The sequence below is a fragment of the Cucurbita pepo genome, chromosome LG05, assembly GCF_002806865.2.
Source record: "Cucurbita pepo subsp. pepo cultivar mu-cu-16 chromosome LG05, ASM280686v2, whole genome shotgun sequence".
In the NCBI taxonomy this organism is placed as follows: Eukaryota; Viridiplantae; Streptophyta; class Magnoliopsida; order Cucurbitales; family Cucurbitaceae; genus Cucurbita; species Cucurbita pepo.
Window position 1 is genome coordinate 9243532 of NC_036642.1, and position 12133 is coordinate 9255664.

Genomic DNA, 12133 nt, shown 5'->3' on the forward strand with positions numbered 1-12133 from the left:
TTCTTTTTAATAAGTTTAGTATTATTTGAATAATAATAATAATAAAAGAAGAAAATTACACAAATCATAATCAACAATGCAATTTTATTTATTAAATAAATGGGGTGATTTTATCAATAAGTATATATGAAATAACAAACAAATAAATTTTTGAGATTATATACTACAAAATAAAATTATTATTTTAGTTTTCAAACCCAACTAATTTTAAAAATAGATGTAAAATAGATAAATTAATTTAAAAGATAATTTAAAAAAAAAAAAAACTAAAAAATTATAAATAGTTTAAACTTGATAACATTCCGAAACGGATTGGGAAAAAGAATCTCAGCCGTCGGATGGTGTATCAGGCGTCTATAAAACTAGGAAGGAAATAGCATGAGAAGGGCGTTTATTACCGCTTATTCTCTCTGCTCCCCACCGTAACCCATTTACTCAAGAAACCGCAGCGGAGACGAAGAATCCCACGCGATTACTCACAGCGAAGGCATGGCGGCTACTATGTCACCGTGGGGCAAGCCTGGAGCTTGGGCTCTGGATGCGGAGGAGCATGAGGCCGAGCTTCTCAAGGATCAGCAGGAGCAATCCCGTTCGCAATCGGAGCCCAGTGCCGACTTTCCGTCTCTCGCCGCCGCGGCTGCCACCAAGCCTAAGAAGAAGAAAGGTCAGTCCATTCCTCTCTCGGAGTTTCATACCTATGGTGGTCCTAAGCCGTCGGCTCAATCCAGTGAGCCGAAGGGTCTTACGACCGAAGATCTAATGATGCTTCCGACGGGTCCGCGTCAGCGAACGGAGGAGGAACTGGACCGCAATCGGCTCGGAGGTGGTTTCAAGAGTTGGGGTCAGAATAGTTTGTATGACAGGGGGAATCGGTATTCTAATGGTGAAGATTCGTCGAATGCTCGACGCGGTTCTAGGGTTTTTGATGAGTCGAGGAGGAGTGGTGATGGATCCGATAGGGAGTTTGGAAGGGAGTCGTTGCCTTCTAGGGCTGATGAGATTGATGATTGGGGCGCTGGGAAGAAGCCTATGATGGGCAATGGCTTTGAGAGGAGAGACAGAGGAGGAGGAGGAGGCTTTTTCGATTCGCATTCATCGAAAGCGGACGAATCGGATAGTTGGGTGTCGAATAAAAGCTTTTCACCTTCTGATGGTCGGAGATCAGGCGGTAGAGGTGGTGGATTTGAGAGAGAGCGAAGAGTAGGCTTTCCCTCGAACGGTGGTGGCGCCGATTCAGACAATTGGGACCGAAAATCTGAAGGTTCCAGGGGTAGAATTGGTGAGAATGGTGGTGGGGCTGATTCAGATAGCTGGGGAAAAAGATCTGAAGCAGCCAGAGGTGGAATTAGTGAGCGGCCGAGGCTTAATCTACAGCCTCGTTCACTCCCTTTGAACAATGGGAATCAGGAGGCTTCTGGTGCCGCAGTGAAGCTAAAGGCTTCCAATCCTTTTGGAAATGCTAGACCAAGGGAACAAGTATTGGCTGACAAGGGACAGGACTGGAAGAAAATTGATGAGAAGCTCGAGTCAATGAAAATTAAGGACACGGTTGTGAGAGCTGAGAGATCTAGTGGGGCTTCCTTCGAGAGAAAAGGCTTTGGAAGTCGAAATGCTTGGTCTCCCCAAGATCGTTCAGGGAGCGCATGGAGGAGGTCAGAATCTGTGGAGTCTCGTCCCCAGAGGTTTGCATTATACTTTAAACTTTTTCTGCTTTGATTATATACGTATACTCTTGGCTGCCCTTTTGGGATATTGTTTAATTTGCTTCTTTCTTCTAGGATTCTTGTAGATTTAGTTCATGGTTTTAAGAGAAATCTTGGGCAAACTGAATAAGCAACTATGGAAATTAACTCAAGTTCTTGCATTTTGTACTAGATGATGATGATAAGTATTGTTTGAAAGTGAAGATAGCTGTGGCAACTTCAATTTTTTTGTCTAAATGATAGTTTTAGTGGCTTTTTGTTATCATTTGGATCAGAATGGGAAACTACTGTTCATATGACTTGCTTTCCAAGGATGCTTGTTTTGTTCATTCAAATTTGTTTGATCTTGAACTAGAAGTTATTGACCATATTAAATTCTGCTGGAACTTGGAAGCCTTTTCTTTTGGCAATTGAGATGTAATCATGTTCCTTTTGTAGTTTGTCTTTCTATGATAAGATTGGAGGGTGAGATCTTTAATTCTAGTTTCTTTTAAGCCTTTTTTGTGTAATTATCTTCTTGCATGTTGTTGAATCAATCATTTGATTCTGTGTTGCAGTGCTGAGGCGGTTGATGTTGGACCTGCTGAGGAAAACTGAAGAAGACGGTATTATAAGCAATTGATTGATACTGAAGTTGAAATAATTAAATTGCTGATGAAATTTTCTGATATTCATTATTGAAGGCTCTTGAATTATTCACTGTGTTCTTCCATGTGTTCTTCCCCCCACCCCCCTCCACAAAAAAGAAAAAAAAAACAAAAAAACAAAAAAGAAGTATACATATAAAATTTTGTTTCTGTGAGTGTTATTGATGGGGATCAAAGTACAGGACATTGTGCAATTTTGGTAGGGTTAAGGTAGCTTGGCTAGGCCATTTATGGATTCATTTGTACCTCTTGTTGATGATGTTCCTCAGAAATATTGTTCAAACTGTACTGTTGTTGTCACTGAAATCAGTATTGTGTTCTGTTGAGAAATTCCTATGAGTTTGATTGTGTTTGTGACCTGAATTATTGTCTGATCGAATTATGATTTGTTCATTATTGTTCAACTGTACAAATGATTGCCTAGGTTCTTATTTTAGTTCATTATTGTCTGAAAGTTGATTGTTTGCTGAATTGGAAACAGTGGTGCTCTTCTCTCTCTCACTATTAAGGCTGTGAGGGCGAGATCCCATATTAATTGGAGAGGAAAATGAGTACTAGTAAAGACGTTGGGCTCTAAAAAGGGTGGATTGTGAGATTTCACGTCGGTGGTTGGAGAAGGAGGGGAACGAAGTATTCTTTAAGGGTGTGAAAACCTTTTTCTAGCCGACCGTTTTAAAAGCTTTGTGGGGAAATCCGAAATGAAAAAAATTCAAGAGGGTGTGAAAGAAGACCATTTTAAAAGCCTTGAAGAGAAACCCAAAAAAAAAAAAAAAATTAAAAAAATGGATAAGATTGAACTGTTGATTCGATTTAGTATATACTTGCTGTCTTACCTTTGTTTGTACAAGATTTATAACCTTTGTTTGTACAAGATTTATAAATGAGGGATCCAAATATTGTTCTAAAATTAAGTTGATTAATCTTTCTATAACCTTTTCTTTAAAACTCATGTTTTAAAGCTTCTTAAAAAAACCATAAAAAAGAAGAAAAAAAAAAGAAATGATTAGTTGCATCGGTCCCTCCCTGCATGAGAGGGACTATCATGGATTCGGGAGGTACTCAGCACACCCCCAGGTAAGATACCATATAGTCTCGTTAGGTAAGATACTATATAGTCTCAGATAGCCATGCATGAGGTAGTACCTTGTAGAGAAACGTCATTATCGTTTTGAGTCACGACTCATAGTAAAATATTGGGTCGTGACACAATCGCTCTCATTCAGATGTGGTCCCATCCAAATCCTAAGCATTACAGTTCATTCAAATCCTGATCCTGATCCTAGGCACACGAATTCGACATCCCAATAAGTTCCAATCCATTCCATCCAAACCCTAAGCACACCAAAGTGGTAAGGATTAGAAACCATTCTAAAGATTTGAAATTCAATCCCAAGCCAAGCTTACATGAACAATCATCCACTAATAATTACAAAAACAAGGCTCGATTACTTACCATTTCTTGTTCATATACTTCAAAATTGCATTCCATTTAAACAAATTTGGGGTTGGTGAAATTAACATCAATGGTATATTCATAAATATTTCTCCATCAAACGTTACAAATCTCATTAACATTCCAAATTAGCATAAGAAATACACAAATTACAACAATCATTGTCTTCAATCACATACTATAAGAATCAAGAACCACCTCCCTAATCAACCATTGAAACAAACACCATGGCAATTCCCCGGCTACCTATCGTTCTCTCCGTCCTCTTCCTCGTCTCCATATCGGCCCGTTCCGAGTACTACTCCAGAACTTCCCGTCGGGTTCACCTAAAACCCAAGGTAACCCATCTCCGTTTCTTCCTTTTCGACATCCTAAGCGGCGATAAACCCACCGCTGTCAAAGTTGCGCATTCGAACGTCACCTTCGGCACGTCTGTGATCCCATTCGGCACCGTCTACGCCATCGACGACCCGCTTCGAGCGGGACCCGAATATAATTCGACATTGATCGGCAATGCAAGGGGGATGTATATGTCAGCAAGTAGAGGCTCAGATTTTTGCTTGGTGATGTACATTGACTACGCTTTCACTGCCGGCAAGTTCAAGGGCAGCTCCATCAGTGTGTTTTCGAGGAACCCGGTGACGGAGGCGAAACGGGAGGTGGCGGTTGTCGGCGGGCGAGGGAAGTTTAGGATGGCTCGAGGGTTTGCTAAGCTTAAGACACATTATTTGAATGTCAACAATGGTGATGCCATTATTGAATATGATGTTACTGTGTTTCATTATTGAGAGATTAGGAGAAGATGATAGCCGTTGGATTTTGTAATCATTTGGTCTTAAGGATTGATTAATTACCTAATTATCCTTTTACTAAATTAATAAAAATCTCTCTTTCTTATCTTTATAATTTATATCTCTAACATTTTTTTTTATCTTTTTTTTTTAAAATTTACAAATTTACAAATATTTTTAAAATAAAGTATTAACGGTTACCCGCTAAAAATAATTATCAGTATATATTTTCTAATATTTTTAATTTTTTTTAACATTTTCTTCTTATTATTATAAACCAATATTAAATAATTATTGATATAAAAAATGTGTTCACTAAACAATTATGATTACATTAGAGGTCGAATAAAAAAAAAAATTATAAGAATCTAACTGAGAACGAGAACGACTATCTTCATTTGTACCCGATGTTTTAAGGAAAATTAAAAACAAAACCGTGAGAGTTTTTAAAATGTTATCTTTACTTGTATATACTACCCGTTACAATCATATTTGTCCAAAGCGTGTTGTTAATGGCTATTAAAGAGGTATTATAGGGGATGAGTTTGGAGTTTAGGAGATGGCTACTGAAGGGCTATAAGGGATGTCCAAGGCGTGTCTCAAAATGTACTACAAGGGGATGTGACTAGTCGTCAATTCTTCCTACCTTGAGTTGTATGCTATTTAAGTCGTGTTTTTTTTTTCTTTACTTATAGTTATATAACGTTGTTTTCGATTCCTTTCAAACTTTCTTTCTAAAATCTCTCTGCCCCGTTTTATAAAACTTTTTCTAAAAGCAAGGTCAGAGGTTTGGGTATACGTCATCAAGTCAAAAGCGACACGATTTCGAGTTTGTTGACTCACTCGGTGGTTAGGGTGAGTGTCACACAATCACTTACAAACGATTGCACGTGTTAGGCTAATTAAGGATGTTCTGCTATACTGTTAATTTAAAAGAGGATTTGAACGTTATAACCTACCGTTCCTCTCGATTTGATATGAGTTTGAAACATGCATGCTTTCGTTCTCCTGCTTTAAAACGATGTCATCATTCCTATAATAACGAGCACGTATCAATCTATAATTTTAAAAAGTCGGATCGTTACAAATCAATTGAATTACACGTGTAAAAATTGTATTTTATAAAGAAATTAAATAATTACTCCTAATGCCACCTAAACATCCCTTATTTGGCTAACAAGAGATTATAGCATTAAAGTGAAAATTTTGTTTTAAAAAAAAAATTAAAAAAATTACCCCTAATGTGTACTAAACATCCCTAAATAGGTTTATTTTAAATTAAAATTCCTTAAAAAGGTTATATCATTAAATTCATTAATTTTTTTTTTATAACTTAAAACTTTTTTTAATTTAGAATAAAAAAATAAATAAAGAATTTGTTTGTTTGGTCTATAAATATTTTATATAATTCCTAAAATTTTAATTATTAATTTAGTTCATAAAATTTAAAAATATTTTTTTTTTCATTCTTTGTAAAATTTTAAAATATCAGAAAAATAGATATAAATGAAATTCAAATAATAATAATAATAATAATAATATATATATATATATATATGTTCACGTGGCCAGAAGGGAAAGATATCTCTATTCATTTAAATTTTCATCCCTATTAATTTTTTTTCCGAATCATATATATATTAAAAAATATTTCTTTAAAAAAAAATTAATTAATAATTTATCATTTTCTAATAAATTTTCTATAAAAGGAATCCTAATAAATTCAATAAATTCGATAATTTAATGGGTAGAATATTACAGATCATATTTTTCAAACTAAAGTGGGTCCCACATCCACGTGGTGTATTATTATTTTTCCACGTCAGTCATATTTATAAATTAAATTAAAAAAAATAAAAGAAAAACCGTCTCCTTTTCATTATAAAACCGCCTCGTCATCGTCTTCATCGCCACGACAAGCTCTGTTTTTACAGAGAAAAAACAGAGTAAAACAGAGAAAAACAGAGGAAAAGAAAATGGCGAATCTTTCTATTTCATTTTTCTTCCTTTTTCTCCTCGCAGCTCTCCCATGGACTCGAACCCTCGACGCGAAGAAAACCGTGATTTGTAGACGCCATTGCCGGAAGCAGACCGTCACCAAGATCCAATTCTACTTCCACGACACCATCACCGGGAAGAATCCCTCCGCCATTAAGGTCGCTGAGGCCCCTTCCTCCACCAATTCACCGACGCTCTTCGGCACCGTGTCCATCGCCGACGACCCATTGACGGAAACGCCTGACCCGAAATCGAAGGAGGTGGGCAGGGCACAGGGGCTGTATTCGTCGGCCGCGCAGCAGGAGGTGGGTCTGCTCATGACACTGACCTATGTATTCACCGCCGGTAAGTTCAACGGCAGCTCCGTTGTTATTGTCGGGAAGAATTCGATTATGAATAAAGTCCGAGAACTGCCGGTGGTCGGAGGGACGGGGGCTTTCCGGTTCGCTCGTGGGTATGCTCTGGCGAGTACTTATTGGGCCAACAACGTTGGAGATGCAATTGTGGGTTATAATTTAACGGTTATACACTAGGAAAAGTGACCGGGTGGTCCGGTTGTTGTCCGATGATTTTATGTTTCTTTCATTTGCTCTTCACATGGTTTCGTTCAAATATGAATAAAGGTTCGAGCTTACTATGACGTTTCGGTAGAATCATGTCTAGGCTCGATAGACCTAAGATGCCTCCTAATGTGATATAGAGAGATGCGACTAGTAGTCAATTCTCCGTATCCTCCGTTCTATGTTATTTAAGCTGTTAAATTTATTTCTTTGCTTATAGTCGTTGCTGATCGTACTTTCAAACACTCTTTTTAAAATTTGTCTCGCCCCATTTTCTAAATTGTTTTCTTAGTCGGGCTAGAGGTTTGGTTATGTCGTTAGGTCGAAGGCGACACGATTTTGAGTTGGCTGACTCACTTGGTGGATAGAGTGAGTGTCGCAAATGATATATCTAGAGACTGTGATTTTGTTCACTGCACCACCATTGCTAGGAGTGGAGACTGATGACAGAGCAGTAGGTGGAGCCGGTGGAGAAGTAGTCGGCGTCATATCAGGTTGTAATGTTCCAATGGACGAAGAGGGAGCCACGTCCCCTCAGAGCATGGGACGAAAACGATGTGGAAGTCGGAAGAGTCGCCACAGTGGGCGAAGGAGCCGATTTTGGCGAGGAGGCCGGCGACAACATGGTTGAGGCTAGTGTGGCTCCTGGATTCCGAAGGTAAATCTCTGTCGAAGGTCGATGGGCTTGTCGAGATTTCATATATTTTCAATGAGAACGCTGATGAGGATCCTAAGGTTAGGGTTTCTGTAAAGGATGAAGTATCAATTGGGAATAAAATGAAAGGAGCTATGTTGGCTGAGGGGAACCAATTGTGTTGGAGAATGTGAGGTTGTATGTACGAATATGACTGAGGGTGGGCCTGCAAAGGATGATTTGGAGGCCAAAAGGGTGGAGCCAAAGAGTAATTAATCGGCTCCACCCGCGTCAGCTATGGAGATTGCCCATGTGGCATCAAAGCTAGCAGTGGTGGTGGAGAAGAAGATGAGTAGAGAATTCAGAAGCCATTGAAAATAAAGGATCGGGGTTGCTAAACCGAAATTGCTCTGATAGCATGAGAATATTTGCTGAAATCACCCCACCTAAATGGTGGTGAAATTCTCTGTCTATAATCATCAAATAAGTTACAAAAAAAAAATTGAAAGGATAATAAATGAATACACGATAATTGCCTAATAAAAGATCAAATATGATACGAATTGGTAAACTGTAACGAAATATATTTGTCTTTAATAAAAGGTCAAATATGGTATCTATAGTAAACCATAATGGAAGGCTAAATATACTTAACCGATCGTACGATATGTGAATGATATGATATATGTTATGATATGATGCGTCTGATGATATAATCGAGGTATGATACGTGAAGATAAGATATGATTATGATAAATTACGCAAATGTTATGACGTATGTTATGATATACTATGTGAATGATATGATATAAGTGCTATGGTACGATGCATTTGACGACATATTTAAGATATGATACGTGAACAATATGATATGATGCGTTTGATGATATGATGCATACGGTGATATGCTTTATGACATGATATGTGCATGGTATGACACGATAACACATATGACATGTTAAGATATATTGTATGAATAACATGCAATAAGATATTTTTGGCATGAGATACAGCCCCGATACACCCATGGAAGATATGATAAAAATGCTATGATATAAAGGAAGACGCTCGCGGAGTTGTAGTACATGATAATGAAATAGAAAAATGTTGAGTCCTCATGCATTATTGTGTGTTCATGTTTCGGCAAAATCATGTCTACGTCTAATAGATCTAAAATGTCTCAAAATGTACGGTAGGGAATGCGACTAGCCATTGTGTTTATTTCTATACTTATAGTCATATAGCGTTGCTTTCAAACTCTTTTTCTAAAATCTCTCTGCCCTTATTTTCTATAGTTTTTTTCTCAAAACGAGATCAGAGATTTGGGTATACGTCGTTAGGTTGAAGGCTACACAATTTCGAGTTGGCTAACTCACTCGGTGGTTAGGCTACAATCGTTTCGTAAGAGTGCGATTGTAACGCTACCCATTACCCATTTCTAGAACTACTATATATTTAATAAAGTAATTATATTATAGTTTATCATGTAACACCTAATATTTATTGAAAGTATTTATTTCTTCAAATATGTTATTTAATTAATTTTTTATAACGAAGGGTTGGACCAACAACCCTACCTACTTTTTCAAAGCATGGAATAATAGGTCACTAACCCAATATTCAAATTGAAACTCGAGCCTAGTTTAGTTGATTTGTTGTACTCACGCTTCTAATTTTTGTCACATAAGCTCGATTTTTTAATTTTAGGTCATGCTAGCTTAACTCATGAACCGAGAATACATTCTTAGTGTCCGGTTTAAAAAATAAGGTTAAATAAATAAAAATACCTCAGATTAAAAGATGCATCTCAACTTTCAAAATTTTCAAAAATACCCCTAAATTAAAAAGAAATGCTGTTACAGCTAGTACTTTCTTTTGAAAATACCCTTAAACTTTTAATAATATTTCAAAAATACCCTCCAACTTTTTAAAAATGTTTAAAAATACCATTTCAGTAAATACTGTGTTTAAAAAATACTCATGAAATTTTAAAAGTAACATTAACATCATTTACCTTATAAAATAACATTAAATTTTTTTTTACCATCGGATAAATTATCTCTAAATTTTTTAATGGGTTTCTTTGAATTTTTTTTTAAAGAGTAAAAGAAATAAAAATAAATCTTAAATAAAAATAAAAACTCATCCTTTTTCCACGTCAGTTATATTTTATAAATAAATTAAAAATTAAAAACTAAGAAAACCGTCTCGTTTCCATTATAAAACCGCCTCGTCATCGAGGTCTGTTCTTCCACGAAACAGAGAGAAACAGAGTAAACGAAAATGGCGACTCTTTCAAATTCATTATTCCTCGTCCTTCTCCTCGCCGCTCTCCGATGGACTCCAACTCTCAACGCAAAGAAACCCCTAATTTCCCGACACGATTCCCAGAAGCAAACCGTCACCAACATCCAATTCTACTTCCACGACACCCCCAGCGGCAACACCCCCTCCGCCATTAAGGTGGCAGAGGCCCCCTCCTCCACCAACTCACCGACCCTCTTCGGCAACGTCTTCATCGCCGACGACCCATTGACCGAAACGCCGGACCCAAAATCCAAGGAGGTCGGCAGGGCACAGGGGCTGTATGCGATGGCCTCGCAGCAGGAGCTGGCCCTGCTCATGACACTGACCTATCAATTCACCGCCGGCGAGTTCAACGGCAGCTCCATTGTCATTGTCGGGAAGAATTCCGTGATGCATAAAGTCCGTGAGCTGCCGGTGGTCGGAGGGACGGGCGTTTTCCGGTTCGCTCGCGGGTATGCTCTGGCCAGCACTTATTCGTTCAACACCGTTGGAGATGCCATTGTGGGTTATAATGTAACCGTTATACACTAAGAAAAGTGACCGGGTGGGCCGGTTGTTGCCCAATAATTGTGTGTGTCTTTCATTTGCTCTATACATGTAGTCCTATCACTATATATGTTTGGTTCAAATATCGAACGCTACACCCTTTTGAGCGATTCGTTCGAGTTTACGATTTAAACCCTAAATTTTTCGAAAGAACGAATAATTAGGTTTTTACCTTAAAAAATTATGTTCGTGTGATATTTGATTTATAAATTAATATACTTTTTAATCGATTAAATTGAGTTCTTTTTTATTAGTTCTAACCAATCTTCTTGGTCAACTGTGGTTGGTGGCCAACTTCACTAGCTTCTACCAACTCGTTAGTGACCTGGTAAATTCTTCAAGATCAATACGAGTTCTTCTAGCATGTTTTGTCTTCGTTTTAGGAGATTTCCCACGCTTAATTATGAAGTTTCTATGATTGATCTATCGAAAAGAGAAGTGCACCTTGTTGGTATAAGTAGTAAGTTTCATTAATTTTGAGTCTGATTTAGTTATCTTATCTTCATGATTACTCTCATTTAGATATGGTCTCGATTCATTCATGTACCACTCTTTTACTCGGGTGTCACAATTTTTTAATCTCTACTGTATTAATATTCATGAAGGGAATGAACTCTTCATCCACGTAGTAGAAGTATTGGGAACCGTTTTGATTTTTATTATGAATTAAAATAAAGTAATAAATTCGAGAGTAAGAACTCTACCTTTGTAGAAATTCTAGCTTACAAGACTCTTTGAAGTATTCCAACCATGTGAAAGTTCTTTCACATTCCACAAGATCTTCCTTACTCTGACTCGAACATAAGGTCAAAGTTTGTAGGAGCCTCTTAAAAGAAAATCCCAAAATGATCGGAGAATGAGAATTTCGAAAGAATTTCATGTAGAGGTAAGATGAAATGGGAGATTCGTATGTCTTTGGTTTAACCTCTTAGTTTTAGGAACTCTCTAATAATTTTGTCAAATAATATATTTGCATATCTAATATATTAGGATATAACGTCTTATACAAATCATATTTAAATATTATATGATATCCTAATATATATTTAACTAATTTGAATCTCATTCAAATTTCAAATATATTCTTATTTAATATATTAAAATATATTTATTAATTAATTTAATATTTAATTGTATCAAATACAAAAAAAAAATATTTTTTTTCTTTAATATATATAATATATTAAATATTAATTTCAACTTTCAAATTAATATATTTTTTCTCTATTTATATTTATTATTAAATATTAAATTCAACGCTTCAAATTAAATTTATTTTTTTTTCTTTATATTTAATATATCTAAAATATTAAATATCAATTTCAACCTTTCAAATTTTCTTTTAAATAAATTGAAACTTTAGCATTGATATTTTGCAAAAGGACCGTGTAGACCTACAGATCATAAGCTCTAATGATATAAAATTAATTAATTAATCAATTTCCTTTCATTAACTATAGATTACGCTACGACTAGAGTTTCACTCTTGTAGAC

The 12133-nt window shown here is 36.4% G+C and overlaps 4 protein-coding genes across 4 annotated transcripts; all 4 read left to right on the plus strand.

The window, feature by feature from the left end:
• Positions 1-399: 399 nt before the first annotated feature.
• LOC111795891 (eukaryotic translation initiation factor 4B3-like) lies at positions 400-2702 on the plus strand. The gene is made up of 2 exons (XM_023678518.1): positions 400-1682; positions 2261-2702. The coding sequence occupies exons 1-2, from the start codon at positions 490-492 to the stop codon at positions 2298-2300; spliced, it is 1233 nt and encodes a 410-aa protein (XP_023534286.1). The 5' UTR covers positions 400-489; the 3' UTR covers positions 2301-2702.
• A 1298-nt stretch (positions 2703-4000) lies between these two features.
• Positions 4001-4700, plus strand: LOC111795840 (dirigent protein 15). The gene has a single exon (XM_023678445.1). The coding sequence runs from the start codon at positions 4031-4033 to the stop codon at positions 4589-4591; it is 561 nt and encodes a 186-aa protein (XP_023534213.1). The 5' UTR covers positions 4001-4030; the 3' UTR covers positions 4592-4700.
• Positions 4701-6533: 1833 nt separating this feature from the next.
• On the plus strand, positions 6534-7374 carry LOC111795800 (dirigent protein 23-like). The gene has a single exon (XM_023678389.1). It carries the CDS (start codon positions 6571-6573, stop codon positions 7123-7125), a length of 555 nt encoding a protein of 184 aa, XP_023534157.1. The 5' UTR covers positions 6534-6570; the 3' UTR covers positions 7126-7374.
• A 2645-nt stretch (positions 7375-10019) lies between these two features.
• Positions 10020-10767, plus strand: LOC111795890 (dirigent protein 23-like). The gene has a single exon (XM_023678517.1). The coding sequence runs from the start codon at positions 10070-10072 to the stop codon at positions 10622-10624; it is 555 nt and encodes a 184-aa protein (XP_023534285.1). The 5' UTR covers positions 10020-10069; the 3' UTR covers positions 10625-10767.
• The last annotated feature ends 1366 nt before the right edge of the window (positions 10768-12133 follow it).